The sequence below is a fragment of the Paramacrobiotus metropolitanus genome, unplaced genomic scaffold (assembly GCF_019649055.1).
Source record: "Paramacrobiotus metropolitanus isolate TYO unplaced genomic scaffold, Prichtersi_v1.0 Parri_scaffold0000049, whole genome shotgun sequence".
Lineage (NCBI taxonomy): Eukaryota > Metazoa > Tardigrada > Eutardigrada > Parachela > Macrobiotidae > Paramacrobiotus > Paramacrobiotus metropolitanus.
The window spans coordinates 385,895-410,050 of NW_026570269.1; the positions used below are offsets into that span (position 1 = coordinate 385,895).

Genomic DNA, 24,156 nt, shown 5'->3' on the forward strand with positions numbered 1-24,156 from the left:
GAACAAAATATGCGGTAATATTGCTTTGACATATTAATTTAATTGATTAAAATCAAGCACATTACAGTCATAATATTATAATTAAATTAATACGGTAGGCAGCATTGCTTTAAACTGGATACGTGCATATTAAAAACGAAATTAATGCTGCAGCTGACGTCAAGCATGACTTGTAAAAGTGTAAAGGTCGTCAACTTGTACCGGAAAGTATCGAAAACGTTTGGAAGACTGCCGATCACAGTGGACAGCGGACACCGTTTAATTTGAGAAATGTGGGATACCGTTTAGATGTGCCAGATCTCACTGCGACTGCATACGAACAGAAGTACTTACAGTTTAAGTATAGATATACATTGTTAATAAGTACCGCACTTAAATACACCACTACACGCTTGGCGCTTGCCCATCTGTAATATCTAATCACGCTCACTGCCTAGACGGTAATCAGCTGATAGGAATTTTTACTAGTTTGATCGCTGACGGATGATAAATGCGAAATTAATTTCTTGATATGTAGATAAAAGACCGGCATGCCGCCAGCCGTGGGGCAGGAGTGGACATTACCGTACAACGGAGCGCAGAAACATCCACAGCAGGGCTGACAGCAGAATAATTCCATCAGCTGTTTCGCTTTTTGGCTTTAAAATTCACTTGTTATCTATCAACTTTCATCTCTTAACAGCTGATTTGTGCAGTACTCCGTAATCTGTATGCTTGCGGTGAACTACAAATAATATGTACTCTTAAGTTTTTCTGAGTTGTTTAAGAGTTTTGGCCCGGTACATAGCGCTAAAATCGTGTACATTGACGGGCATATTCGCTTTCGCGCACTTTCAAACACCTTTTTGGGTTGCTTTTTGACATTTTGTAGCCAAATGATTGGTGTACATAGGCGTGAAATCCGTTTTCGCGCGCAACATCCGGTTGCTGAGTTATGAGGGTAACAAAATTCCAAAAAGTTTAAACGCATTCAAGTGTACCAAAAGTCTCATTATGGACCGATCCCTTTCAAATTTTGCGCGTAAATGCACATAACCATGAAGATCGTTTTGACACGGATCCACTGTTCTAGCATTTTTTTCAAATTTTAAAATGAATTTCAAAAATTTTAAAATTCATTTTAAAATTTCAAAAAAATCGTGGAAGTCTGGATCCGTGTCAAAACGATCTTCATGGTCATGTGCATTTACGCGCAAAATTTGAAAGGATCGGTCCATAATGAATGCATTTAAACTTTGAATTTTGTTACCCACCTCTTTCGCAACCGGATGTTGCGCGCGCAAACGGTTTTCTCACCTAGGTATACAATTCTTCTGGCTACAAAATACCATAAAGCAATACTGAAAAGTGTTTGGGAGCGCGCAACAGCGAAAGTTCCCCTGGTTGTACACGAATTTGATGCTATGTACCGGGCCAAATCCCTTAAATTGTCATCAAGCATAAATGGCATTAAAGGTTTTTACTATGTCCTACAAAAGTCGATCATTAAACAAAAAATTTATGGGACACCCAATTTCAAAAAAGCTTGAGGAAAAACTTATTTCAAAAAATGGCAGCTTAAAGCGTATACACAGTTGTGGTTTATTATTTTTTGTTTTAGGCGCTTGCAAAAATGTTCGCGGTACAATGTACCATGATACCAGCTACGGAATAAAGTACGGTAGCTTTATTGCCCACGGTCTATGACTGCATCGATGATTCATGTCTCGTTTGCATGGTGCCGAATATAATCAAAAAGAGGAAGTCACAATCAATTCTCGCGATACAATCCAAAACCTCAGACGGAGACAGCTTTGAAATATTGAATTCTGTAAGGTCAGGAGGAGGCTTTGTATTTTCGACAAAAGATTTTTTACAAATACCGAAGCTCAGATGATGCCCTTATACGAATGATGTCATATAGGCAAATGCTGATGAGTCATACATGCAGGTGAAATGAGAGGATGACCTTTGTGTAGCAATTGACTGCATGTTGCAACCAGTAAAAAAATTTGCATTTATAATAATTACAAGCAAACGGTTACCACAACAATAAAATATCACATAATAATACGATAAGAACTGTTCAGTACTGTCCCTGCGTAACTTGCTTTCTTTAGATTTTTGCTTCGATGGCTCCTATACCTTAGATAAAATCGTACGAGAAGGGAATAACAGAATTTATACATGCTTAAAAATGAAAAAATAATAAATTGTTGTTGTATTATATTACATATAAAAAGTCATTAGAAATTATAGGCATTTGTGTAATTATTTTAAAAGCCGAAAGCAGAAAACGCACTCCGTTGATGCTGTATCGACGAGAAGCCTCATCTGTAACTGCACCGATATCGGTAATAACTTGTTGCATTTTGGCAACTAATCTTTTGTTTTTGTTTTTCCACTAATCATCCAATAGGACACTGGCAGCACTTGGAGATGTCTGTTGGAGGATAAGGACGAGCCACTGCCGCATCTAAATGTTTTACATCATTTCTGGTTTTATTTTGATCAACAGCCGACCCTTTTCTAGTGCATTTTTTAACTACAAAGTGGGAATAAAATTTTTGAGCGTTACGTTCTAACAGACAACTGAAATCGCTAACTGTTACATGCGTCAAAAATCATTATCAGAATTAAATTATGGCCTTTACAGTGTCTTGTCATACCTGCCGGCTGCCATCTCGTTAACTTACGCTATATTTGCTCGATTACCCGTACATATGTATGTTACAATGAAAGTTAAATTACCTTACATTAAATAAATAATTCCTACGCTTGTCTGCTTCAAAAGCGTCGTTAAAAAGATAAAAATATCAGCTAATATGACACAGTATTATCTGCAAAAGGTGGCATACTTAGCGGCGATCCAGCAGTCGCTATCGGTGGCGGGCATGGAGCGCACAGGACTAGTGCACAGGGGTTCACAGGATATCCGATTGGCTTACTGCCTGGTAGCGCAGCAGGATCTTGCCCAACTGGGAAATTCGCAATAATAACTTTTAATATTGCAGCAAAAATACCTCTTAGTCACTTGTAAATTACACGTCGAGGCACTTCATAGAATTTATTTTACCGGCGCAGAGCATTGATGACAGTCCGAGTAAAATCACAAATTCCATGCTAAAAATAGTTTTTAACATTCTGCAGGCAGTAATTGAAACAAATATGACGGGAATACGACTTTTATCCTTGCAATGAAACATTAAACTACCGTAGCTTATACATAAGCATTCGTACGTTGCACACTCTAAGGTAAGACTCTACTGCAGAATTTCATCACTCGTAAGTTTTTTTAAGACTGCTGCAGTAATTATTCAGGACCGTTGATATTGGAAGTTAATTGAATTGTTACAGTACCGGAACTCTCTCAACCGCCTACAGGCATCGCAAACCATCCCTGTTTTATGTGCACATATATAAAAACTTACAGCTACGCTTTGTGCGTATATATAGACCAAACAATGCCTTCTCCATTACATTTACAATCTCACAATTTTTTGCATATCACTTATACCTAGAGTATCAGTTACCAATGTCGGGGATTGCCTATGCGTGTTTCGTATGTTCCGCTCGCGTAGTCTAACACGTCAGGCATAGCATCAGCGGGCGGAAGTCGGGCTTGTAATACAAATGTTGCAGTACGGGTACCTGAAGCAGAGTGACTCGCCTAAAATTGGCGGAAATCCAGGCTGACGTCACTAACGTTGGTGACCTCTGTTCTGTTTCCGCGGGTAGCTTAATGCTGCAGGCCATAATTTGCACCATCACGCTCATCTGTGTACATATAGTGCAAAATGTTCGAAATACTATTATTTCGTTTTAAAACTGAAAACCCGGATCTTACTTATCGGTGCCTAGACCGTCCAAATCCGGATCCACGTATCTGCACGAAAACAATCGCAATAGTTAATGCGTCCCATCATGCTCACGTTTAACCGGCGTAATTTCTAATCAATGACCTTTGTCATATACTTCCTCTTGTATGCATATGCACGCGTTTGTGCGGTGTATGTCTGCTAGTGTTGATTACGCCACCTTTAAATGACGCTGTTAAGTGCCTTTAGACATTAGTGGAATATAATCCCATTTTCCCGGTTTATTCCACGGCTAACTAATTTGTCGATTCCGGCATTTGAGGCAAAGCACTATAACAATCGCGACTATCCTTTCACAGCAGGACATTCGCTAATCTCTGCGCGCAGTCGTGTGCATTACTGTTTTCTTTTAAAGTGTTATATTTCCAGTGCACATGATGGATTGTAAAAGTCCCGTGATTGTGTGTCTTTTGTCGCTGTGTATGGTCTTACATTGCTTTGGAAACGCTGGAACGTATTTTAATCTGATCACTCCGTAAGTATTTACTCTACGTACTCGTATAAACACCGTATGTTTCTTCATGTAAACTGTGTAATAACACTATTCAATCGATCTGAAAATCCTGTTCTTATCTTGGAGGTTAACTAACTGTTCGTTTACATTTTTAGCCGGTATTGCTCTACAAAACTGCCATCCTCCAAAAAAGACAGTATCAGAGAAAGTTATTTGTTACTTCGATCCGTACTGAAAGACATCCGTAACCCTCACAGAGCAGAAAATGTGAACTATGAGTGAGAACATTTTGTTCTTTAATAACTGAATTCAACAGCTAACAAACGAACTGCGCTAGGCCGTCAGCCTCCCTTGACTGGGGTCTAGGAAGGTCACAGTCAGGATCGCGCGTGGGAACCGGCATGGTTGCACTGGAGGACAGCCAATCGCATTTGTGTACGCATTTATAACGTATGCGACAGGATTTTCCTACTTTATTACAAGTTTTTATTTTGGTAAAATATATGGCAATTTCATCCATTAATTAACATAGAATATACATACATATCACATATGTACCACTAAATGAACCTGACATTCGTTGCAAAATTTTAAAAGAAAACAATTTCATTAGAGACCCGTTTCAATCGTCCTGCACATTTTCTTATTTCTACCTGTATTGAACAATATTGACACTTACGTATCACCGATTACATTAATTTATCACCCAAAGCACAATACGTACAACTCACAGTATGGTGAGTAAAATTAGGTATCATTGCGCTGTATTTACGCTGTATTGATAGTTTCGCAAAATAGGCGATTCTAAATATTTAGAATCAAACCGGTCTATAATAATTAATTATTATAAAAATTTGGAAGCGCTGACTAGTAACTGCAATTTTTGCTGAATAGCTCCCGGGCGGAAGAAGCGTGTACTAGGCAGACACAGGGCCATGGAAAGATCCAGTGTCACCACAAGGGAAGGAAACAACTACCACGCACGTCTAAAGACAAAGCTGACGCACAATCTTCCTTGACGCCGCCACAGATTGTTGGCTGCCCTTATTGTTATTGTGAGACCACAGTTTTATATAACCGTTTGTGCCGGAACCTTATTAATATTGACGCTACTGGCTTAGAATCTGATGCTGCAGGGCCGTGTATTTTGTGTTGTACGGTACACCAGCAGCACAGCAACAGATTTCATACAAAATAATCCGTTCGAAATGAAATTGCTGTTAATTCCTGTTGACTTGTTGTCTGAAATGAAACCACCAGTAAATAACATATTTTCTCATTTCATGTAATCATACAATTATGGTGTTCTTACAGCACTAACAGAGTGAACAAGATAACATAACATTACAGTACATTCGGTTGTGAACGGTTTCTGCATCTGCACGTGTACTGAATTCATTGCCTTTCAATATTATTTTTAATTTAATTCAGTATTACGGAAGTAGCAACTAGCAGCAAACCTGTAGTTGGTATTTATAAAAAAAAATTTAAGATTAAGTATCAGCGTTTAATAAGTGCCTATGCCGGTGCAAAGTGGATGTGTAAAATCCAAACGCTACCAGTAGAGATACTCTAGGATGTAATGAATGTTGAGAAGCAGTGGACAGCTGCTTCAGATTTGCCAGATCTACTTTCATAACGTCATAACAGTTTCTCTATAAAATTTGACAAGAATGATGCGCACCAAGCGAGTATATTAATCATAAAGAAATTTGATCGATGAGCTATGAAAAAAAGCCGTGTCTAATTTGGACCTGGGATTTGTGTCCGTGGCTCCGTACGCTGCAACGGTTTTGTTTGTGAGTAGTTTTCGCCATTATGCTGAAATACCTACGGTAAATGAATTACGATTTGCTATTAGATGCTAGTGCACTATTCGCTCTATGAAAAAGGGAATGATGCGTACTACGAAATGTACTCTACGAAATGTTACCCGAAAAATATGTACTGTTACCCGTTTATATATATAATTAATGTTATACGAAACCAAATTATTTTGTACGGGCGAAACAGCACGTTTAACCTTCAAACATTTCCCGACATTTCAAGCGTTTTAAGTTGTGCATAGGTTTTTAGCAGTTTCGGAATGACGCCATTAACTGTTGAATTTAGAATTATAAGTCAGATTAATGCAGCTACCTAGTCTTCAATATTCTCGCAATATCTCTTTTGTGCAATAGAACGAATAGGACTTCTGAATTAATACACCATCCAAAATATTATTATGGGCGTTTTCCGTTTCTTAATGTTTCATTCGAATGCGCTGTAGTATGCATTCTGCTGCCGATTTTGACTCTCATACAGATACACGTCAGACATACGCCACTAATTGCATTCACTTAGTCAGGTTAAAAATATTACCGCCATTTTTCACAGCCATGATATATTAAGCTGTTTACATAAGGGCGCAAATGGCCTCTGACCGCGGGTCATGTCGGAAAAATCGCCGGTTGCATATATTGAGGATGTCTTAATGTGCGGTACATGCAATCAGCTGGCATGTATATTGGCAATATTAATTTCACCGACAGTGCAAATGTACATGTCGTAGATCTATGAGTGATGACACTTATGAGGAATTCTTTCAGCATATTTAGTTTATTAATAGACTCTTCCCACAACAGGCGCTAACAAATAACTCTTAAACACACCCCACAAGTGTTAACGTATCTGCCGCTTCGGGATTTTGTATCAACAAATATGAGCGGGGATTTAAGAGTGTTTTTATCCGCTCCGCTTGCCAAATAAACATAGCACTGATAACCTTCTCCCAATACATTTATGTCTGGTTAACTTAAGCTATGCAATACCTGCCATCATCATTTTGAAGTGCCGCTCACGTTTCCGTCCACATAATTCGGATAAATTTGCGCTCCACATCCGTTTCCGAGATAATTGTAGGAATTTCTATTTTGCAGTACTGTTAATAAACAAATTCATATTGCATAGCCGCAAAACTTTTGCAGTTATACTTATGGTTAAGCACGCAGAAAGTACTGTACTGCACTGCAGGTGAAAAAGTTCGGTACGGTGTTATCGATACCCATTATGAACTGTTGGCCTTTTGGGACATATTTGGAATTTAGGACCGTGCCGCAAAAACGTTTGATATAATAATTATAAAATATGAACATCGCACTTGAGAAATATATGCATATAATTTGCTTACTGGAATGTTTATTCTGCGGAAACCATATAGGTACGTGAGTCCAAGACAACATTAAAAATTGCAAATTTAGAGCTTTTCTGGGTGTGCTTATAACAGTAGGATCGATAGGAAACAAACTCCTTCTCATAACACGTGCACAACTCTGAAAATATCGATATATGACGCTTGTTAAACGTTAATATTGCACGCTTTTTCTTGTAACAAAATTAATAATAATCAGCTAATGTTTTTGATCATTACAAACTACAAAGTACGGCGAGAGTAGCCGACGTGAGCGTTAATATACATGCATAAGCATTTTTCTGACCGTGAGCAGTGGAGGCTTCCGACGCCCAGCACGATCTCATCAGGGAACTGTTCCTCAACCGCAACTACGATCACCTTACTCGTCCCGTCGACGATCCGAGCGAAAAAGTCATCGTACATTTTAACCTAACCTTGAATATTCTCGTTTTCGTGGTAAGTGATGCAAAGTTAGTGAAGAATAAAAAAATTAATAAAGCAGCAAATTCAACTACCATTAGCAGAGATACAGTCCGTAAGCAGAACATTATATGTGAAACTCCAACTTTGAGAAACCACATCATTGGTAGATGTACAAAGTAGCATCGAGCTTTTAAGTTATCAACAAGAACAAGCACGGTAAAATTTAATCGGAACTACTGCAATTAACCGTAGTTAACCGGGCTAAGCTATTTTATTATAAACGGTACATCTTGACCGTAAAAACAATGAAATTTGGTTGGTTGTTAACAGAATGATATGGATCAAGTGATGAAAACCAATGGTTATCTCGATCTTGTTGCTACTTTCGAAAAACTTTGTTCATTAATTTAGTGAGCATAATTTCAGATTTACTCATTCAGCGTAGTCTTATAGACTAAGTAACTTACAATTAATTAGGCCTGGAGTGATAAACGCTTAATTTGGAATCCAGCGGAACACGGCGGCATCCAAGTCCTGCGACTTCCTGTAGAGAAAGTCTGGCAACCGGATATCGCCCTAACCAATACGTAGGATATTTCTACGCTGTACCTGTACTCCCGTAGTGTGCTGGAAGTCTTTAGTTCTAAATTTGCAGAACAATTCGTACAGAACAGCCAAGTACTGTAGAAAGCCACAAACTATTACATGTATAGATGTTTTGCAACTCTTTAACGGTGTATGTGGACGTATTGCATATACATCGCTGACCTTTAACTTTTTCTTTCTGGTTACGTCATCGTAAGTCGAGGTGACGTCCTGCATTGACTTTTTCGCCCAACGATGTTAATTTTTTCAGTGTGGACGGTCAATTTTGGCCCAGCTATAAATCAAACGCTCTTATTTATAGCGATGGCAATGTACAATGGTAGGTGAATGGTATGCAAATACGATATGGAAAACTATATCTGTGCGTAGAAATACCTTGGAAAACTTCAGAAGCACTTTTTTGACATGGTCATCACTTAAGTTACGCGTCTGGCTCTTTTAAAATCGTCTTTCACTATTGTTGTATAGGCGGTATTACACTTCACACCACAACAGGTAAAAGTCATCAAATACCTTTCACAACCTTTTTTTCTGTTTTCCCTTTTTAGGGTCCCCCCATTTATATTTAAAAGTGGATGCGACACAAATCCATATTATTTTCCATTTGATGTAAGTTCTCGTAGTGATATCATGGATGCCGTACATATACAATGAGCGTCGTCATACTGCAAAAGCGCCTCGGTGTGTCCTGACCATATTCCGTTAAAATGGTAGATCTAAAGCGTATTTTGTTATTCGTATTTCCTAAATTTTACAAGGGTAAGCTGATGCGAGAATAACCAAATGTTTGAAAAATTTAAGGAATACAACCACGATAACTTCGCCATTATACAGTATATACTGTATAAAATTTTTATAAAGTGCATGGTGAATATTAGTGATACGTGGTTGAAATTTTATGAAGTATGGGGTGTTGTGTAATTAAGGTTAAAAAGTGTTAAGAAATATTCTGATCTTACAGCGACAAGTGTGTAACATGGTCTTCCGATCGGTGACCTATCATGCCAACGAAGTAGATTTTGAGACGGAAAAGAATATGATGCTGAAGGACTACGCCGAGCAACCCAGCGGAAGTTGGCATGTTGTGGCGGTTCCATTGAAAAAGCAGTACCGTATTGAAAACCGCAAATATGGCCGAATCCCCATTGTCACCGTCCAACTGGACCTAAAGGCCGCCCGCAGAACCAAATTTTATGTTATGACCTTTCTGTTGCCCTGTGTCTGTATTGCTCTGCTTACAATATTTATTTTCTACCTACCAATAGCTTCCGGCGAAAAGCTCTGCATTGCCATATCGATCCTGTTTTCCATCGTCGTGTTTTTGTTAATTCTGATCGAAATTCTGCCGCCTTCCGACTCGCTGCCCCTGATGACCAAGTTTCTTGTCTTCACATTTGTATGCAATTTGATTTCCTCATTCTTTACTACAATCTCTGTTAACTGGACATTTCGAAGTAAGAAGACCCACGTCATGGCATTGTGGATAAGAAAAATATTTTTGGACCGTTTACCGAGATATTTGCGGATGCAGCGACCGCAAAAGCCGGTGAAGAAGAAACTTTTTGAAAACCAACCGGAAGCAGCATTCGAACCTACCACACAAATTGCTCAGCTGGGGAAGAAGGGTCGCAGTGTGCATTTTTCTTCAGGAAAACCATCAGTGGATCCGGGAACGACAAATGCAGATAAATTTCCTCTAAGTGCGGAGTTGCCGAACTATCGAAGTTGTTTTGAAAATACAGCATATTATGCAGCGGTGAATAGTGAACGGACGGCAATACTGCACGAACTACACGAGCTGGGACACTTCTTTACCCAGTTTCCCGGATATCCGAGTGCCCTTGAAAACGTTGCATATATTGCGAAAAATCTGGAAAACCAAGACGCTGATAACGATGTATGATACGATAGCCGAACAAATGTTTTGAATGCCAATAAGTTTATAAATCCGAAGCAAAATTAAAATTAAACTCTTCGTCTAGCTATATATAAAAACCTGTTTCTTTAATTTGCTTGTGGTAAAAAATAATGTTAAGGTGACACTTACAATTACAGGTCACAGATGACTGGAAATTTGCGGCAATGGTCGTTGACCGGCTACTGCTGTGGATATTCCTGATGGGAAACATTCTCGGTTCCTTGAGCATATTGCTGGATTCACCTTATTTGTTCGAACCTTTACCAGATTTACAATAAAAAATCGCTGCAGATAGCTATTTTTTGTACGCACTCGCTTCTGTATAAATGTTGTCGATTATACTCGTTTATCACCTGCTTTTTATACTCGTTTATCACCTTTTCATTAAATTGGCTTCTTTACTTAGTTGTTTACTCGGGGATTGATGTATTCACTTATCTGTATTTTAGCAACTGGGCACGGACCACTGAGTTATTATGCAGTACAATTTAATTATGCTGTACAGAAGTAGCTGTTACAGTTTTCGTTCGCGTTGAATAACGTTCTGCGGCCTTGCTGTCACTGCAAGGTTGTTTTCATCGTCGCATGCGATTTCTGGCACAATGATTTTATTATAAGTTTAATTGATCCCAGTTGCTGCGAGAGGCGATCACAAGTAATGTTATACTATATATAGAGTGTAGTATCCATTTTTATTATATTTGTCCATCCAAACCTGACTTTTTTCGTGTATCCATTTTTTATAACAACTTGTCTTATATCGCTTTAATCAACTCTGTTTTACCGGGTTTGCTAGTTATGCTGTCAGCATGACCATGACAATGGATCTACGGTACTAAGGTTACTGTACTTGCCATAATTGTAAAACGTTGTTACTCGTACAATATAACAGTAGTAGATTAGTTATGACCATGGTTCGTTGAATGTACTGATAACGTGTTGACTTAAATATTTTGGTAATTTTACATATAGTACTGTATAAATTACTGAATCACTGATATTTAATTAATAGTGATTCAATGCCATTAGTAATAGGCGAAGTTCCTGCATACTTCTTATGAAATACTCACACCCAAGCACAAATTTGTGGCAGTTTTAGCAGGGAACTGACAACGGTTAATATACCTGTTAATATAACTGTTGACAATGGAGAGTTCGCAAAATTAGGCATGTTTGATCTTACCTGATGCATTTGAATATTATCCATGTATTCAGCGCAAACATTTATCTGCCATATACCTGTTTAAAATGTTGTACATGGACCAATATCTGCAGTATTTAATTCCAAATTCAAGGCCGTATGATAAAGGTCATCTTACATCTGTGGGTTTGAGTTTAATAGGATGCTGCTGTCTGTATACAAAGACTGTAAAGGTAAGTGCATGTTGCAGTATTAAAGTGCTGTGCACCACATATACGGCAATATTCTTTCTGGCCGGATAACTTTCCCTGGATATAGTGCCGACCCCCTATCATTTATCATCATAGAGAAACGGGACAAGATTAAGAGCTTTTGCATATATATTTCTTAAGGAGCGCAGTCTCACACAGAGTGGCGGTTGGTAAAATTTGTGGTCATGAAAGTAGTACTTCCAGCCTTCCCTTGTCAGTCATCCGCTACGACAATCACTACGGTTCTTCAGCTCCACAAGACCGCTCTGATGCATGCTGATGCATACCAACAGAGTAAGAAACCGCCCACTATCGACGTAGGATTGTACTGTATAGAGTTTCCAAAAAATATTTCTGGGCTATAGTTAGTTGGCACGAATTGTGTATTACGAAAACCCTGGGAATTGGGATTACACTTGTCAATCCAGAAAGGAAGCTACCAGTTATAGTTGCGCGTGGAAATGTGCAATATAATAACAATTATATGGAAAGGGCACATTTATTCCGTACGTTTACCATTGGATTTCATCGATTTGTTCATATTCCCAGTCTATTATTTTATGCTATGCGCTGCGTAAACACAGCTAATATATAGCGGTAATTTGTTGGAATGCAAACTTAGAAATCTGGTTTGGAACTATTACAAAGCTGTATGTTATGTGTATGTACACCATAATGAATTATGCTGTACGTACATATCGAATACTCTTATACGGATATGGCATATTTAATTAAATTAATCCGAAGCGGTTACGCCCAATTTGACAAGCTTCTGTCAAAGAAGCAGCGATGCGAATCTTACTATGTCACACTGCTAGCGCGTACTTATCGCTCGAATCCTAAGTAGACAATGCCGGGGATTCTTTCCGAGCAATTAAATTGTTGAATGAACGCATCCTGCTGCAGTGCTGATAAACGGGATCTGCGGATGGCAGACTGCCTCAAATGGGAAGAACAACGGAATTTTTACCTAGTGCCTTGATTCGCTTTACAACGCTGTTGGCGCTGCTGACGAGAGGTAAGCTGGGGAACTACCTCTCAAAACAGAACTTTAAAGTATTGTTTTATGCCTGCAGGATTATCGTAATTTTGTTGTTAGTGCATGACAGCATATATTTGAACTGCAACAGTATATCTCGAGCGCAGAGATCGTCAAGAGCAATCGATGACCGTTTGAGTTGCTTCTTTGATACCGAAGATGATATTTAGCGTCTAGACACCAATATTACAAAATCAAACTGCTGCAGCTGTTGATAATGATGCTAACGCGCCACTACGGCGTACAGAATAATATCGCCAGGTTACTTTCTGACGTACTTGTCATTTGATGAATTTCTCGTTATATGGCAATATTTACACCTTTTAAGTCTTTAAGGACAAATAACATAAAAACGCCTCGCCTATTCGCCTACTTAATATTTCTTTTGTGCTCTAACAATTACGTACATGTAACCGAGTTTTGAGAATGTGTTTTTCAGTAGGTGCATGAGTTTTCTGTCCGGTTTAATTGTAATCGTCAGTGTTGTTGTTCAGAAATTGGCACATAACGTACTCGACAGTCTCGACTGCGGTGGAAAATTAGCTAGTGGAATTGCTCGCAGATTATTGTTGATGTTTAACGCGTATTATCTTTTATAATTATGTAATCATTCTTAATGTACAGTATGTTTCTACGAGGATATTTAACCGAACTCGAAAGAAAAACACAATATGCGTATAAGTACATTATATCTGTAACATACGCATACGTACAATACAATAATAACAAAACCCCGCTCTAATTTGTATAGAATTAATAAACTAAAGCAGGGCTTTGACAAGTAACCACTACTCTACTTTGCGAATGATGTCTTCTGATAACTGCATGTAAATCTGCAGTAAACGCATCGGAAGCACAACATAATCTGATCCGAGAACTGTTCCTCGTTCGCCGATACGACCACTTAAGCCGACCCGTCGACCATCCCAGCCGGAAATTGATTGTACACTTCAGCGTAACTTTAAACATACTTGTGTTTGTGGTAAGGACAAAATTCATCCTTTTCCCTCTTTCATCGAGAATTTTTAATTTTTAAACTGGGTTACGTTAGAGTGATCAAGGCCAGGTGATGAAAACCAATGGCTATTTTCACTTGGTAAGTGTTGTGTCCTGGATATACCATCTCGATTTAAAGACCCTTTTCATGTAGACTTAGGAACATTTTTGTACTAACAATATTTGCATCTTATAGATTAGCATATTATAAAATCAAATACCGCATATACGCCATATCTCCAAATTATTTATTTTTATCTTACGGTTAGTATATATGTCCGCAGTACTTGCAAGTCGTCTGCAACAGTACCCAATTGCAGTGATTGTTGTTGTAAGAGATTACGCATTTTCACTTGTAGGTCAATCGATTAGATCGATTTTTTTGTTTCCGATTTTCTAGTTATTGCATGTTATTGCATTGTAATAAAAACTGCTACAACCGCTTTGAACATTCATTAGACATGGACCGACATGCGGCTGAAATGGAAACCGGCTGATTATGGGAACATCGAAACATTCCGGTTCCCTGTCCAGCGAGTGTGGCAGCCAGACATTGCGTTGACCAATATGTATGCCAGAAATTCGAAAGCTAACAACAGGGACGCCAAAACTCTGTTAGACTATGCCAATAAAAAGATTTATTTATTTACGAAATTAATATTAAATATTAAACCTATTATTATGCTACCCTGCTTGTTATTGTAAATTAGCTTTATTCAAGGTACTATAATCCAAGTTTGTATTCAAGGTACTATAATATGAGCAAGGTATGAAAAGCGTTGTGCTTCTCGAAAGCTGGATTCGATTTCGTAAACTTTTTATAGCACTTTCAGATAGCGTACATATTACTGCTTTTTTTATCCATATCGGCATAATTCCCTGCTGTTTCGGCAATACCCTTTCTGTTTACTTGATATGAGCGTCTTTCTGGTTTCTGTACTTTGCATCTTTAATTAGAAACATTGCCGATTTCTTGTTCATTGTTGGCTGCCTTTTTACAGTGTGGATGGACAATTCTATCCCAATTATTTTTCCAATGTTCAAATTTCTCATGACGGCACAGTGCAATGGTAATGCTAATTTGGCAAGTGATAATTACTCCACGAGATATTTCTAGTTGGGCTCCCAGTGACGCGATTTCATGAAGCTATCGCCAATTATCGAAAATGTTTCAGGGCGCCGCCTTTTATTTACAAGAGCACCTGTGAAACCGACCCATATTATTTTCCATTCGATGTAAGTCATAATTGACTTAGCCCGAGTTCCTTTAACTGTTTTTCTGGTTCGACCGTGATCTATTTTTAGTACTTAAGTTTTAATATCATTTACATTGGCTAGTATCATATTACAATTTCAAATCGTCTTTTAAAATCAATTATTTAAAGTATTGACCTAGCCCATTTAGCAAATGTGGCAGAAGCCTATGAACGGTTTACGTTTAAATCTTAATAGACATTCCGATGCCTTTTTGTATCAATAAACAAATCAGGCGCACGATTGATTGTTATTCGCAATTCCTAAGAGATATTCCAGCGTGCGGCTGCGTGCCCAGCACTGATATGCTTTACAGACCGGCATGGTAGAATCGCGCGCAGTCAAATTTGGACTTCCTAGCACATGCAACTTGCAAGGATTATAGCCAAAAAGATTAATTTCTTAACAAGAATATTAACACAGATACTGCAATGAAATGTATTCATAATTTTACCATTTTTGTAAGGTATCGCAGTTTTGCAAGGTATCGCAGAAATGCTTTCTACATAGTATGCAACTACAATACCGTGTGCAGCGTGTACATGTTTACAGCACATTGTGCTGGTGTTGGCAAACCTATAAAATATTTTAAGGTAATTTCTGCGATACCTTGCAAAACTGCGATACCTTACAAAAATGGTAAAATTATGAATACATTTTATTGCAGTGTCTGTGTTAATATTCTTGTTAAGAAATTAATCTTTTTGGCTATAATCCTTGCAAGTTGCATGTGCTAAGAAGTCCAAATTTGACTGCGTTTCGTCCAGAATCCAGAATTCCGAACCGTTTGCTGTATGAGAGCTTGGTGTATTAAACGATTGACCGCGTACCCGTCCAGTTTTTACAGTTGAAATGCCATCAAATGTACCCAAAATTTGTCCGAAATCTGAATAGCTGACAATATACAGATACGTATTAACCCAGCGTTGCGGTGTATCTTTTTTCCCGTTCGGTTTATAGCGGTGGACATGGATGATTACGTGGAATAAATGTGTTCCCTTAACTGTAACATGTTCCGGTATTGAATTCATAAATTCATAAGTATGTAATTCTCAGCGGACAGCGATTGATAATAACTCTGTACAGTGTACAGTACATCATCATGTCGTCAGGCTGCCATACGCCTTCGATGAAACAATCAAAATAATAACCCTTCGATATTTCTTGGACTGCGCAATTTGCCTTCAACAAAATGATCATTTCATTGTTTAACTCATGTTTTTTTTATAAAAGTATAGTTCTTTATACGATGGATGGAGATGTAAATTCGTATGAAGTAAGCCCTTAATAATAGTGACCTTGCATCTCTACACCGCGCACACGAGCTAAATTGATTTGGGACGGTGCAACCCAAAGATGAAAATAGTGAACGACTGTGCCGGTATAAAGTGTTATGTGCGATGTCTTGTGGTGACAGGCAGCACTGCCGAATGACACAGCGTAATTGCCAACTAATGGAATATTAAAATTTTGTAATTTTTATTGTGACAGAGGCAGCTGTGCCACATGGTATTCCGCTCCTTAACCTACACCGCCAACGAAGTGGACTTTGAGATTGACAAAGAAATGATCCTCAAGGACTACTTTGAGCAGCCCAGCGGAAGTTGGGATGTCACCGATGTCCCGCTGAAGAAATCCTATCGCGCTGAACGCCGCAAGTATGGCACTGTTCCAATCGTAACCGTCCAGCTGCACATGACTGTCGCCCGCAAATGGGACTTCTACGTAGTCACTTTCCTCTTGCCCTGCCTCTGCATCGCCTTGCTGACCGTACTCATCTTTTTTGTACCGATTGCCTCCGGGGAGAAGCTCTGCATCTCCGTATCCATCCTGTTTTCGGTTGTGGTTTTCTTGCTGATCCTCACTGAGATCCTGCCTCCATCGGAATCACTGCCACTTATGACGCGATTTCTCGTCTTTGTATTTCTGTGTAATCTGGTATCGGCATTTCTGACAACAGTGATTGTGCAGTGGAGTTATCGCAGTCAAAAGACCGATCGGATGGGCACATGGACCAGAAAGATTTGTCTGGAGTTTCTACCGAAAATTCTCTGTTTGGAACGTCCGGAGCGGAAGAGCAAAAGAACGCTCTTCCGGTCCAGTAATGCCTGCCAGCCGGCAGGTAAACCGAATACAGTATCGCTACCCGTATCGGCTTCTTTCGATGTTCCGCCGCGACCGCGGCGAGTTCAGTTCGCCGGATACCACGGCTCACTGGAGCGATTAAGGAAAAGGTCACAGACAGTGTCCAGTTTCTATCCGACTCGAAGCGTGCGCAAGCGAACACGCCTTCCGGGTGAGCAGATGGCCGTTTACTTGGCTGAGTATTTCTCTTATTTCCATGGATTTAAGGATGCGCTAGAGAGTGTTGCGTTCATTGCCAAGAACTGCGAGCGTGGCGAACATGAAACCGAGGTATACAATTTCGTGGCTTGAAGTACTAAAACATATTAATTTTCATTATTAAGTATCATTCGTAAGTAGCTAGATTAGTAGCTATCTAACAACAATATAGTGCTACATAGTACCGAGTACAGTACGTACCCATTTAACGATAACATACTGTACATATATATGGATACATTATATATATACGATTATCTACATTATATACCTTTCTCATATATATACCTGGTATCGCAAGCACCTCATCCGGCATAGTGTAATTACGAAAAACTATGTTCTAATATTTTTAGGTTATCGATGATTGGAAATATGCAGCTATGGTGGCAGACCGGCTTTTACTATGGATAATGTTAGCCGGAAATATCGCCGGATGCCTTAGCATTCTTCTTGATTCACCCTACATTTTTGCCCCTGTGATAACTCCCCAACAAACTGCAGGCTGATCATGATGAACAACTTTGGAATTGCTTGCCAGCAGTTTTGATAACTCTTTCAAATGCATTTGGCTAGTTTGGCGCAACGCACATTTGTGATTTGTGAATCCCGATACGTTGCGGAAGGTTTATGGTGCTGGCGTGTCTGGCCATAAGCCATAAGTAATTAGTGAACATCATTGTAAAATAAATAAAATTAATAAAACGTAAAAATTAAGGATCAAATGAACTTGACCAACCAAAAATACTGAAAGAAAGTTCAAGAAACAGTTTGATATGTAAGATTAACATAAAGATACCAGCGGCAAGGGACCCATTTCCGGTAATACATTTCACCGGTAAGTCTCCCTAACACCATGGGGTGCGCTTCCGTGTGTTTGTTTTAACGTTATCGTTCCTTCCGATGCTTTCGTCACGTTTCTGTTTTCGCATACGGCACACTCACTGCACTTCTGCGTAAACATTTACGGTGCATTCAGAAAATTCAAATAATTCGATTTTCTTGATTTCCCTTGTTGAAAAGATACAGTAGCTGCTATAGAGATTTCTATCTGATTGTACAGCATTTAATGCTGATTTGTGCTAATAAAGGTCTAGTTTGTAAGGGACAGCCTGGGAACTTCGGCAACTGCCCGTGTCCGCGATAGTGATATATGAGCCAGTGAGGGACCTACGTGTGCTTATCTCTCCTCTAGGAATTCCACTCCCGCACGATAACGCGTCTTTGCCTTGTAGTTGTAGACCATATCGCAGTTCATAATTTAGATGTGATCTCTTCGTTTTTCGTTAAAGCAGGACGATTCGAGCTAGTAGGAATCGAGAAGGAATCAGTTTTTGCCTGGTGTGGTAAGTAGTGGTGCATGCTTATGACGATTGTTATGATTATGAGTGTTGTGTTTTATCCTTATTGCTTTGTTGTATATCAGTGTTCTCTTGCTTCCGTAACGAGTGTTGCGCAATTCACAATTGTCTCAAAATCCTACCAATACCTGGCATTTTGGTGTTGAAAAAATTGATTGATTGACTTGATTTAAAATTGATTTGCTTTGCAAAAATTAAATTGATTTGCTTGGGCTTGATTTAAATTGATTTCTTTACTGAAGATGCGTTTGTGAAAAATCAGAACAGGCACGTTCAACGAGAGGAATTTTTAAAAAATCAGGAGTTTTAATACTGTTTGTGGAAATATTTGACGTTCCTGTCGTTGCAGCTGATTTACAGAATTACGAAGGTAAAGGCTGTTAAAGCGGCAATTATCGTGTTTTCTTAATGGGTTTTCGACTCGCATCAGCGTTTCCACCGTTGAGTTGTTACCATCACACTGCGGAGATAATTGGCTAATGATTCCCTATCTGCTTGTTCTAGCATCCCAATCGTGTGGAAATGGGTAGTCCACCCGTGTCAGAAGACGGCCTCTTCGTGGCGTCCAGCTTCGTGCACGCTCTCCTGCTGGTGGTATCCACGTTCCATTTTGGCTTCGCACACGGCAGCTTCCCCGCCGTGCTCCCCTTCCGCTACGACAAGCACAAGCACATCGTGCTCTCCTTCCGTCTGGCCTTTGCTCTTTGGCTGGCCCTCGTGCCACTGATTGAGTTATTCTATCAGTTCCGTTGGCATATGTGGCCCGATATCTACCAGACATTGTTCTACACGGAGAAGGTCCTCACCATTCTGGCATGGACAGCCAATCTTATCAGTACGTCAAAGCCAAAAATTTTTCTACTTTCTGATAACGACTGGGGGGTGATTAGTGTGCGGTTGTAGTAGCTCTCTTTTATGAAAGATTACTAGAAAGTCTTGAACCAACGTAATGCTGACCCGTTTCGGAGTTTCCCGTGATTTTCTTGAAATGGAGGGCTGTTAAACAAAAATATTTCTTTGTATTTTTTCGTTTGTTGACATTTGTTTTGCTTTTTAAGCATAACGTACGTGCTAGGCATGATGGAGGATCGAGAGTGCATTCGGTGCAGTCCGAGGTGCGCCCTAGGCGTGCAACAAAACGTGTCCCGTCGTTTTGAAATTAGCACTGAATTGTTAGTGACGCATGTTTGCTTCAGGACATGACAAAGTATTAGCAGTTAGCTACTAACGTCTGTGTTTTCTTTTATTATTGGTTTATCGCTCCGTATTGCAATTACTAAGTACTATTCAAGTTTTCGTTAAAATAGAATTCTGTATGGCTACTCAGAAACGGGTACCGCATTAAGTTTTCATTAATCCTTTGCAAAGCATAGGAATTCCAACGTCTTGCACTACTTTTTTCGATTCTGTAGGTTTTTAATTCGGCATAGCGTAAATTACTTTGCATTATGGATACGCTCGTCTTTTCTTGACATCGAAACTGTCAATCAAATTTTATTTACAAATAGAAACTTAACCAAAAGCTGATGACAAGATGAAATAAAATGTCATCTATCAGGATAGATTATTGCAGAAGCAGAAATGGTTCGCTAGTTGCTCATGCCGTGTTCATTTCGTAGGTACCTTGTTCTTGGCGAAAACGAACAAATGGGAGGATTTCCATCCTCTTGACCATTTGCTTCAAGTGTTGTCTTGGATTTTCGTAATGGTAATCCAGTCATTGCGAACTGCGGAGTACGCCTCGGCCGCCATGCCTTCCTTAACCGAGCAGTACACCAGCGTAATCGTGGTCACGCTAGGCGCCCTGTATGGCGTGACGGTGATCGCATTCGTCGTAGTCGATCTCTTGAGAGTGAAAGGCCTTTGTTTGCCCCGCCAGGATGTCAGTATCGAACCTGTCGAAGTAGCGAATCCTATTGCCTCCTCAGCATGAGTTTTGTTTGCCATATATTAATAGGCTCGCTAATGTTTCCTTATCTTGATTTTTTTAGTTTGAAGTTTTATATTATGGTTTGGGAAATTAGCTGCTAGATTTCGCTTTGCCTTTGCCAGTTGAAGTGTGGTTAATTGGATCGTTTTTGTTGCTGCTCAATCCAAGCCTGAGATATGATGATTGTTAATAATTATTGACACTTTTGATTTTTTTAATCAAAGTCCTCAGTAGTATTCACTCCATGTTTTTGTGATAAATTCTCGTTGTATTGGGGCTTAGAGACTGTATGTACATTCTGCCATTTTATTTGTACTACCTTTGGCTTGGTATACTATTAAATTTGTAGATCAGAATGAAATTACAAAGATTTAGTGATTGTACTGTAACAATAAGTTACTCTTGCATTCACTTTTTACGACGTATTGCAGGTAGTGCCAGGTACCGTATTTCTATAAAGTACGTACTAAACTACTAATCGTAAGTCTTGTTCGATTGCGCTGGGCTCTAGTAGTCAAGAAGTCCGTTTCAGAAAGCGGTGAACCGTGACACTACAACAACGAAATCTGTATTACTCTTTCAAATTCAACCATTTCAGAAAACAGTACTTTATTAACTTTATAGACTGTAGTAACTGTACTTGTACATGTCGGTAATGCATAGATGTCTTTATGGCAGGCTGATTAATCAAACCAACAAATTTAATTTGAATTATGTTTCTCTGATCACATTTAGCAAGTGGATATACAATAATTATGATAGACGATAAATAATACAAATCAAAAAAAGGCAACACAAAGCTTGATTTAAAATTTAAAATCCTTTAAAAGTGATATAGGTCGCAACGGTTCAACACTGACTTCGCTACGTGCTACATCAGACTTCTGTTCAGCTACAGGCAATTCGCTGCAGTAACAGCAGCATTAACAATTATAACTATCGGCGCAAGGGAACAAAACTGAAAAGGTGACTATTAATTGAATCACATGCCGGTCATAATGAAGTGCTTCTCGTTATGCAGCAAGTTAAAAGTTAAAACTGAGCTCCAGGCCAACGGTGTTTCCATATGCCTACAGAGTACAATCTGGTCGGGTTTTTTCGACAGGTGTCAGTCAAGTAAGAACAGCAACAACATTTCTTGGAGAAATGGCGTCCAGACCAGCGCTATCAGCATACTATTCGGTTTTTTCTCCTAAATCACTCCCCGTTCTGGCACACAAACAATGTAACTTGGCATACCATGGCCAGGCGACAGCCTGGGGCTGGAGAGACTTTTTAAGAAAGAAAGGTCACCGATGACACATCAATACTACCGGGGACTATATAAATCGCACGTCAAAACGCTGCATTTTCGCTCAGCTTTCCAGTCGGTTCGAAGCGTTGTTCAGTCGCTTGCCACTAAGTGTCACCCTACTGCAAACGTCACCTTTGCAGTAGTGAATTATGCATTCCGCCAGCATTGTTCTCTTAGCGCTGGTCGGCTGCTGCGCACTGCAGCTGACCTTTGCTAAGAGTCAGCCGGACTGGAATCGTCAACGTGGCCGCTCCAACGGACAACAAGAGGGCAGGCACACGCGGAGGAAAAGTTGTAGTTGCACGAGTTGCACAGTAGCGGTGGGTAGAGACCAATAGCGGTGGATTAAGGCCGATAAAGGCCAATAGCGGTAGACAGAGTCGAGTAGCGGTGGATAAAGGCCGATAAAGGCCAGTAGCGGTGGGTAGAGACCAGTAGCGGTGGATAAAACCGATAAAGGCCAGTAGCGGTGGATTGAGACCGATAAAGGCCAATAGCGGTGGACAGAGTCCAGTAGCGGTGGATAAAGGCCGATAAAGGCTAATAGCGGTGGACAAAGTCCAGTAGCGGTGAATATAAAGGCCAATAGCGGTGGACAGAGTCCAGTAGCGGTGAATAATAACACTTAAATACTGCTTCAAAAATTCGGTAGCGTGAAATTTGTATTTTTTGTCATTACAGGTTAAGTTCTTTTTATGTCCTGTACTTTGCTTTACTAGTATTTGTTCTCCTTTACTATATACTTTGCTATCCTTTACTGCCCTTAAAATGACTTTTCCTCCAAATGTGCCTGCTATGGACAACAATCCGATACAAGAACTCGAACGAATCAGCAGCGAACACCATCCAGTGGATCCCGAACGGGGGGTGCGGGAAAAGACTCGTCGATTCCGACTGGTCCAGGTGGTCCAGGTGGTCCAGGCGGCCCAGGCGGACCAGGCGGGCCAGGTGGCCCAGGAGGTCCAGGGGGACCAGGAGGACCAGGTGGACCTCCCCAACAGCAGAATAGTGCCGGTTCGCAGCAAAACGGCCAGCAACAGCAGCAGCAACAACAACAACAACAACAGCAAAGTAATCCATCCGGAAATAAACCAACATGCAGTGCTTATTCCTGCGGCTTCCAGGGTGATCCATCTTGCAAAACGAATTATCCCAATCAAAACTTAGAATGTTGTGCTTGTACTGGTAGTTTTTCATATTCCTGCATCAGCGCCCCAGGCGGAAAATAATTAGGCGTTTTCGCTTGGCATCGGTGAATAGTCCGGCCGCTTTACCGGCATTTTATTTGGTGCATCTGCAGCTAACGCATTACATGCAATTGTAAAAAATTTATGCGGAACCAGTGAGTGCGTTATGAGAGGTTAACTTGAGTAAAGTACTGCAGTTGTCCATTTCAAAAACAGACCGGACAAGTAAGATAAATGCTTACAACACAGTCATAAAATACCATTCTAAATAAAAGTGTAGTACTTATGTACGAGTAATTAAAGTGTGATTGTCAATCGAGACGTCTGTGCATAAATAGACCATTTGTATGCGCGGGTTACACGTACAGATTTTATTAATGTTCACGTTGGAAAAATCCGAGCAACAGCTCGCAACGAATTCAGCCAGTGTATGGGCGAATTCCAAAATTACAGCCCTGGGCAGCCAAGTTGGGGCAGTTTCTTCCAAAAATCACTACGTGTCTGCTGTTAATAAATAATTAAATATTTATTTTTTACATTATTGCCGAAGGTGTCCGGCATCTTTTGAACTGTAGGTATCCATGTTTAGAACGTGCATGAAATCGCAGTGAGCTGAAAACTGAGGCAGACCAGCAGCAAAATACCGCTAAACTCGTATGCAGTGACGGTTCTCCTCGCACTTAAAATTTTTTTTTAAATTCCACTAAGGCCATAGTGTTAAGATGATAAACCATAGTTGTTCACCATCCAATTCTACTAAGGGAGGTGCATGACAACAGTCGATTTCAGTCAAGCCTCAATGACCTTTGCAGTGCGTCGGCGAGCACTGCTAAAATGAAGCATGACCTTATTTCCAAGCTCGTCGCGCACCCGCAGAATGCCAGAGAAGACCGTTTTTCTTAAAATCTCACTCCCAGAGCATTAAGCGTCAGT

The 24,156-nt window shown here is 39.8% G+C and overlaps 4 protein-coding genes and 1 long non-coding RNA gene across 6 annotated transcripts; 4 read left to right on the forward strand and 1 right to left on the reverse strand.

Moving 5' to 3' along the window:
- Positions 1 to 1,475: 1,475 nt before the first annotated feature.
- On the reverse strand, positions 1,476 to 3,269 carry LOC129592039 (uncharacterized). The gene is made up of 3 exons (XR_008690916.1): positions 3,056 to 3,269; positions 2,838 to 2,957; positions 1,476 to 2,455 (listed from the first exon to the last, which is right to left on the reverse strand). It is a non-coding gene; the product is annotated as an uncharacterized LOC129592039 (long non-coding RNA).
- Positions 3,270 to 3,451: 182 nt separating this feature from the next.
- Positions 3,452 to 5,535, forward strand: LOC129592044 (uncharacterized). The gene is made up of 4 exons (XM_055487987.1): positions 3,452 to 4,332; positions 4,467 to 4,589; positions 4,649 to 4,746; positions 5,206 to 5,535. Exons 1-4 carry the CDS (start codon positions 4,232 to 4,234, stop codon positions 5,328 to 5,330), a joined length of 447 nt encoding a protein of 148 aa, XP_055343962.1. The 5' UTR covers positions 3,452 to 4,231; the 3' UTR covers positions 5,331 to 5,535.
- Positions 5,536 to 7,056: 1,521 nt separating this feature from the next.
- LOC129591864 (uncharacterized) lies at positions 7,057 to 18,084 on the forward strand. Its single transcript, XM_055487711.1, has 15 exons — positions 7,057 to 7,510; positions 7,797 to 7,939; positions 8,237 to 8,281; positions 8,384 to 8,493; positions 8,763 to 8,831; positions 9,061 to 9,121; positions 9,474 to 10,409; positions 10,568 to 10,691; positions 13,701 to 13,843; positions 13,913 to 13,957; positions 14,317 to 14,426; positions 14,859 to 14,927; positions 15,033 to 15,093; positions 16,603 to 17,526; positions 17,808 to 18,084. Exons 1-15 carry the CDS (start codon positions 7,438 to 7,440, stop codon positions 17,958 to 17,960), a joined length of 3,066 nt encoding a protein of 1,021 aa, XP_055343686.1. The 5' UTR covers positions 7,057 to 7,437; the 3' UTR covers positions 17,961 to 18,084.
- Positions 18,085 to 18,399: 315 nt separating this feature from the next.
- Positions 18,400 to 21,103, forward strand: LOC129591968 (uncharacterized). 2 transcript variants are annotated; one of them, XM_055487872.1, is made up of 3 exons: positions 18,400 to 18,797; positions 19,317 to 19,647; positions 20,432 to 21,103. In XM_055487872.1, the coding sequence occupies exons 2-3, from the start codon at positions 19,335 to 19,337 to the stop codon at positions 20,743 to 20,745; spliced, it is 627 nt and encodes a 208-aa protein (XP_055343847.1). In that variant the 5' UTR covers positions 18,400 to 18,797; positions 19,317 to 19,334; the 3' UTR covers positions 20,746 to 21,103. The 2 variants fall into 2 exon arrangements, with proteins under 2 accessions (XP_055343847.1, XP_055343848.1); XM_055487873.1 differs by lacking the exon at positions 18,400 to 18,797 and adding an exon at positions 18,811 to 19,182.
- A 1,011-nt stretch (positions 21,104 to 22,114) lies between these two features.
- LOC129592009 (uncharacterized) lies at positions 22,115 to 23,421 on the forward strand. Its single transcript, XM_055487949.1, has 2 exons — positions 22,115 to 22,356; positions 22,718 to 23,421. Exons 1-2 carry the CDS (start codon positions 22,186 to 22,188, stop codon positions 23,201 to 23,203), a joined length of 657 nt encoding a protein of 218 aa, XP_055343924.1. The 5' UTR covers positions 22,115 to 22,185; the 3' UTR covers positions 23,204 to 23,421.
- The last annotated feature ends 735 nt before the right edge of the window (positions 23,422 to 24,156 follow it).

Coding starts and splice junctions, on each gene's coding strand:
- LOC129592009 (XM_055487949.1), top strand. CDS start 22,186: ATGCATTCCGCCAGCATTGTTCTCTTAGCGCTGGTCGGCTGCTGCGCA. Junction 22,357..22,717: donor GCACGAGTTGCACAGTAGCG/GTGGGTAGAGAC, acceptor TTGTCATTACAG/GTTAAGTTCTTTTTATGTCC.
- LOC129591864 (XM_055487711.1), top strand. CDS start 7,438: ATGAACATCGCACTTGAGAAATATATGCATATAATTTGCTTACTGGAA. Junction 7,511..7,796: donor ATTCTGCGGAAACCATATAG/GTACGTGAGTCC, acceptor GACCGTGAGCAG/TGGAGGCTTCCGACGCCCAG. Junction 13,844..13,912: donor TAAACATACTTGTGTTTGTG/GTAAGGACAAAA, acceptor GGGTTACGTTAG/AGTGATCAAGGCCAGGTGAT.
- LOC129591968 (XM_055487872.1), top strand. CDS start 19,335: ATGGGTAGTCCACCCGTGTCAGAAGACGGCCTCTTCGTGGCGTCCAGC. Junction 19,648..20,431: donor ATGGACAGCCAATCTTATCA/GTACGTCAAAGC, acceptor TTCATTTCGTAG/GTACCTTGTTCTTGGCGAAA.
- LOC129592044 (XM_055487987.1), top strand. CDS start 4,232: ATGATGGATTGTAAAAGTCCCGTGATTGTGTGTCTTTTGTCGCTGTGT. Junction 4,333..4,466: donor TATTTTAATCTGATCACTCC/GTAAGTATTTAC, acceptor TTACATTTTTAG/CCGGTATTGCTCTACAAAAC. Junction 4,747..5,205: donor GGACAGCCAATCGCATTTGT/GTACGCATTTAT, acceptor TTTGCTGAATAG/CTCCCGGGCGGAAGAAGCGT.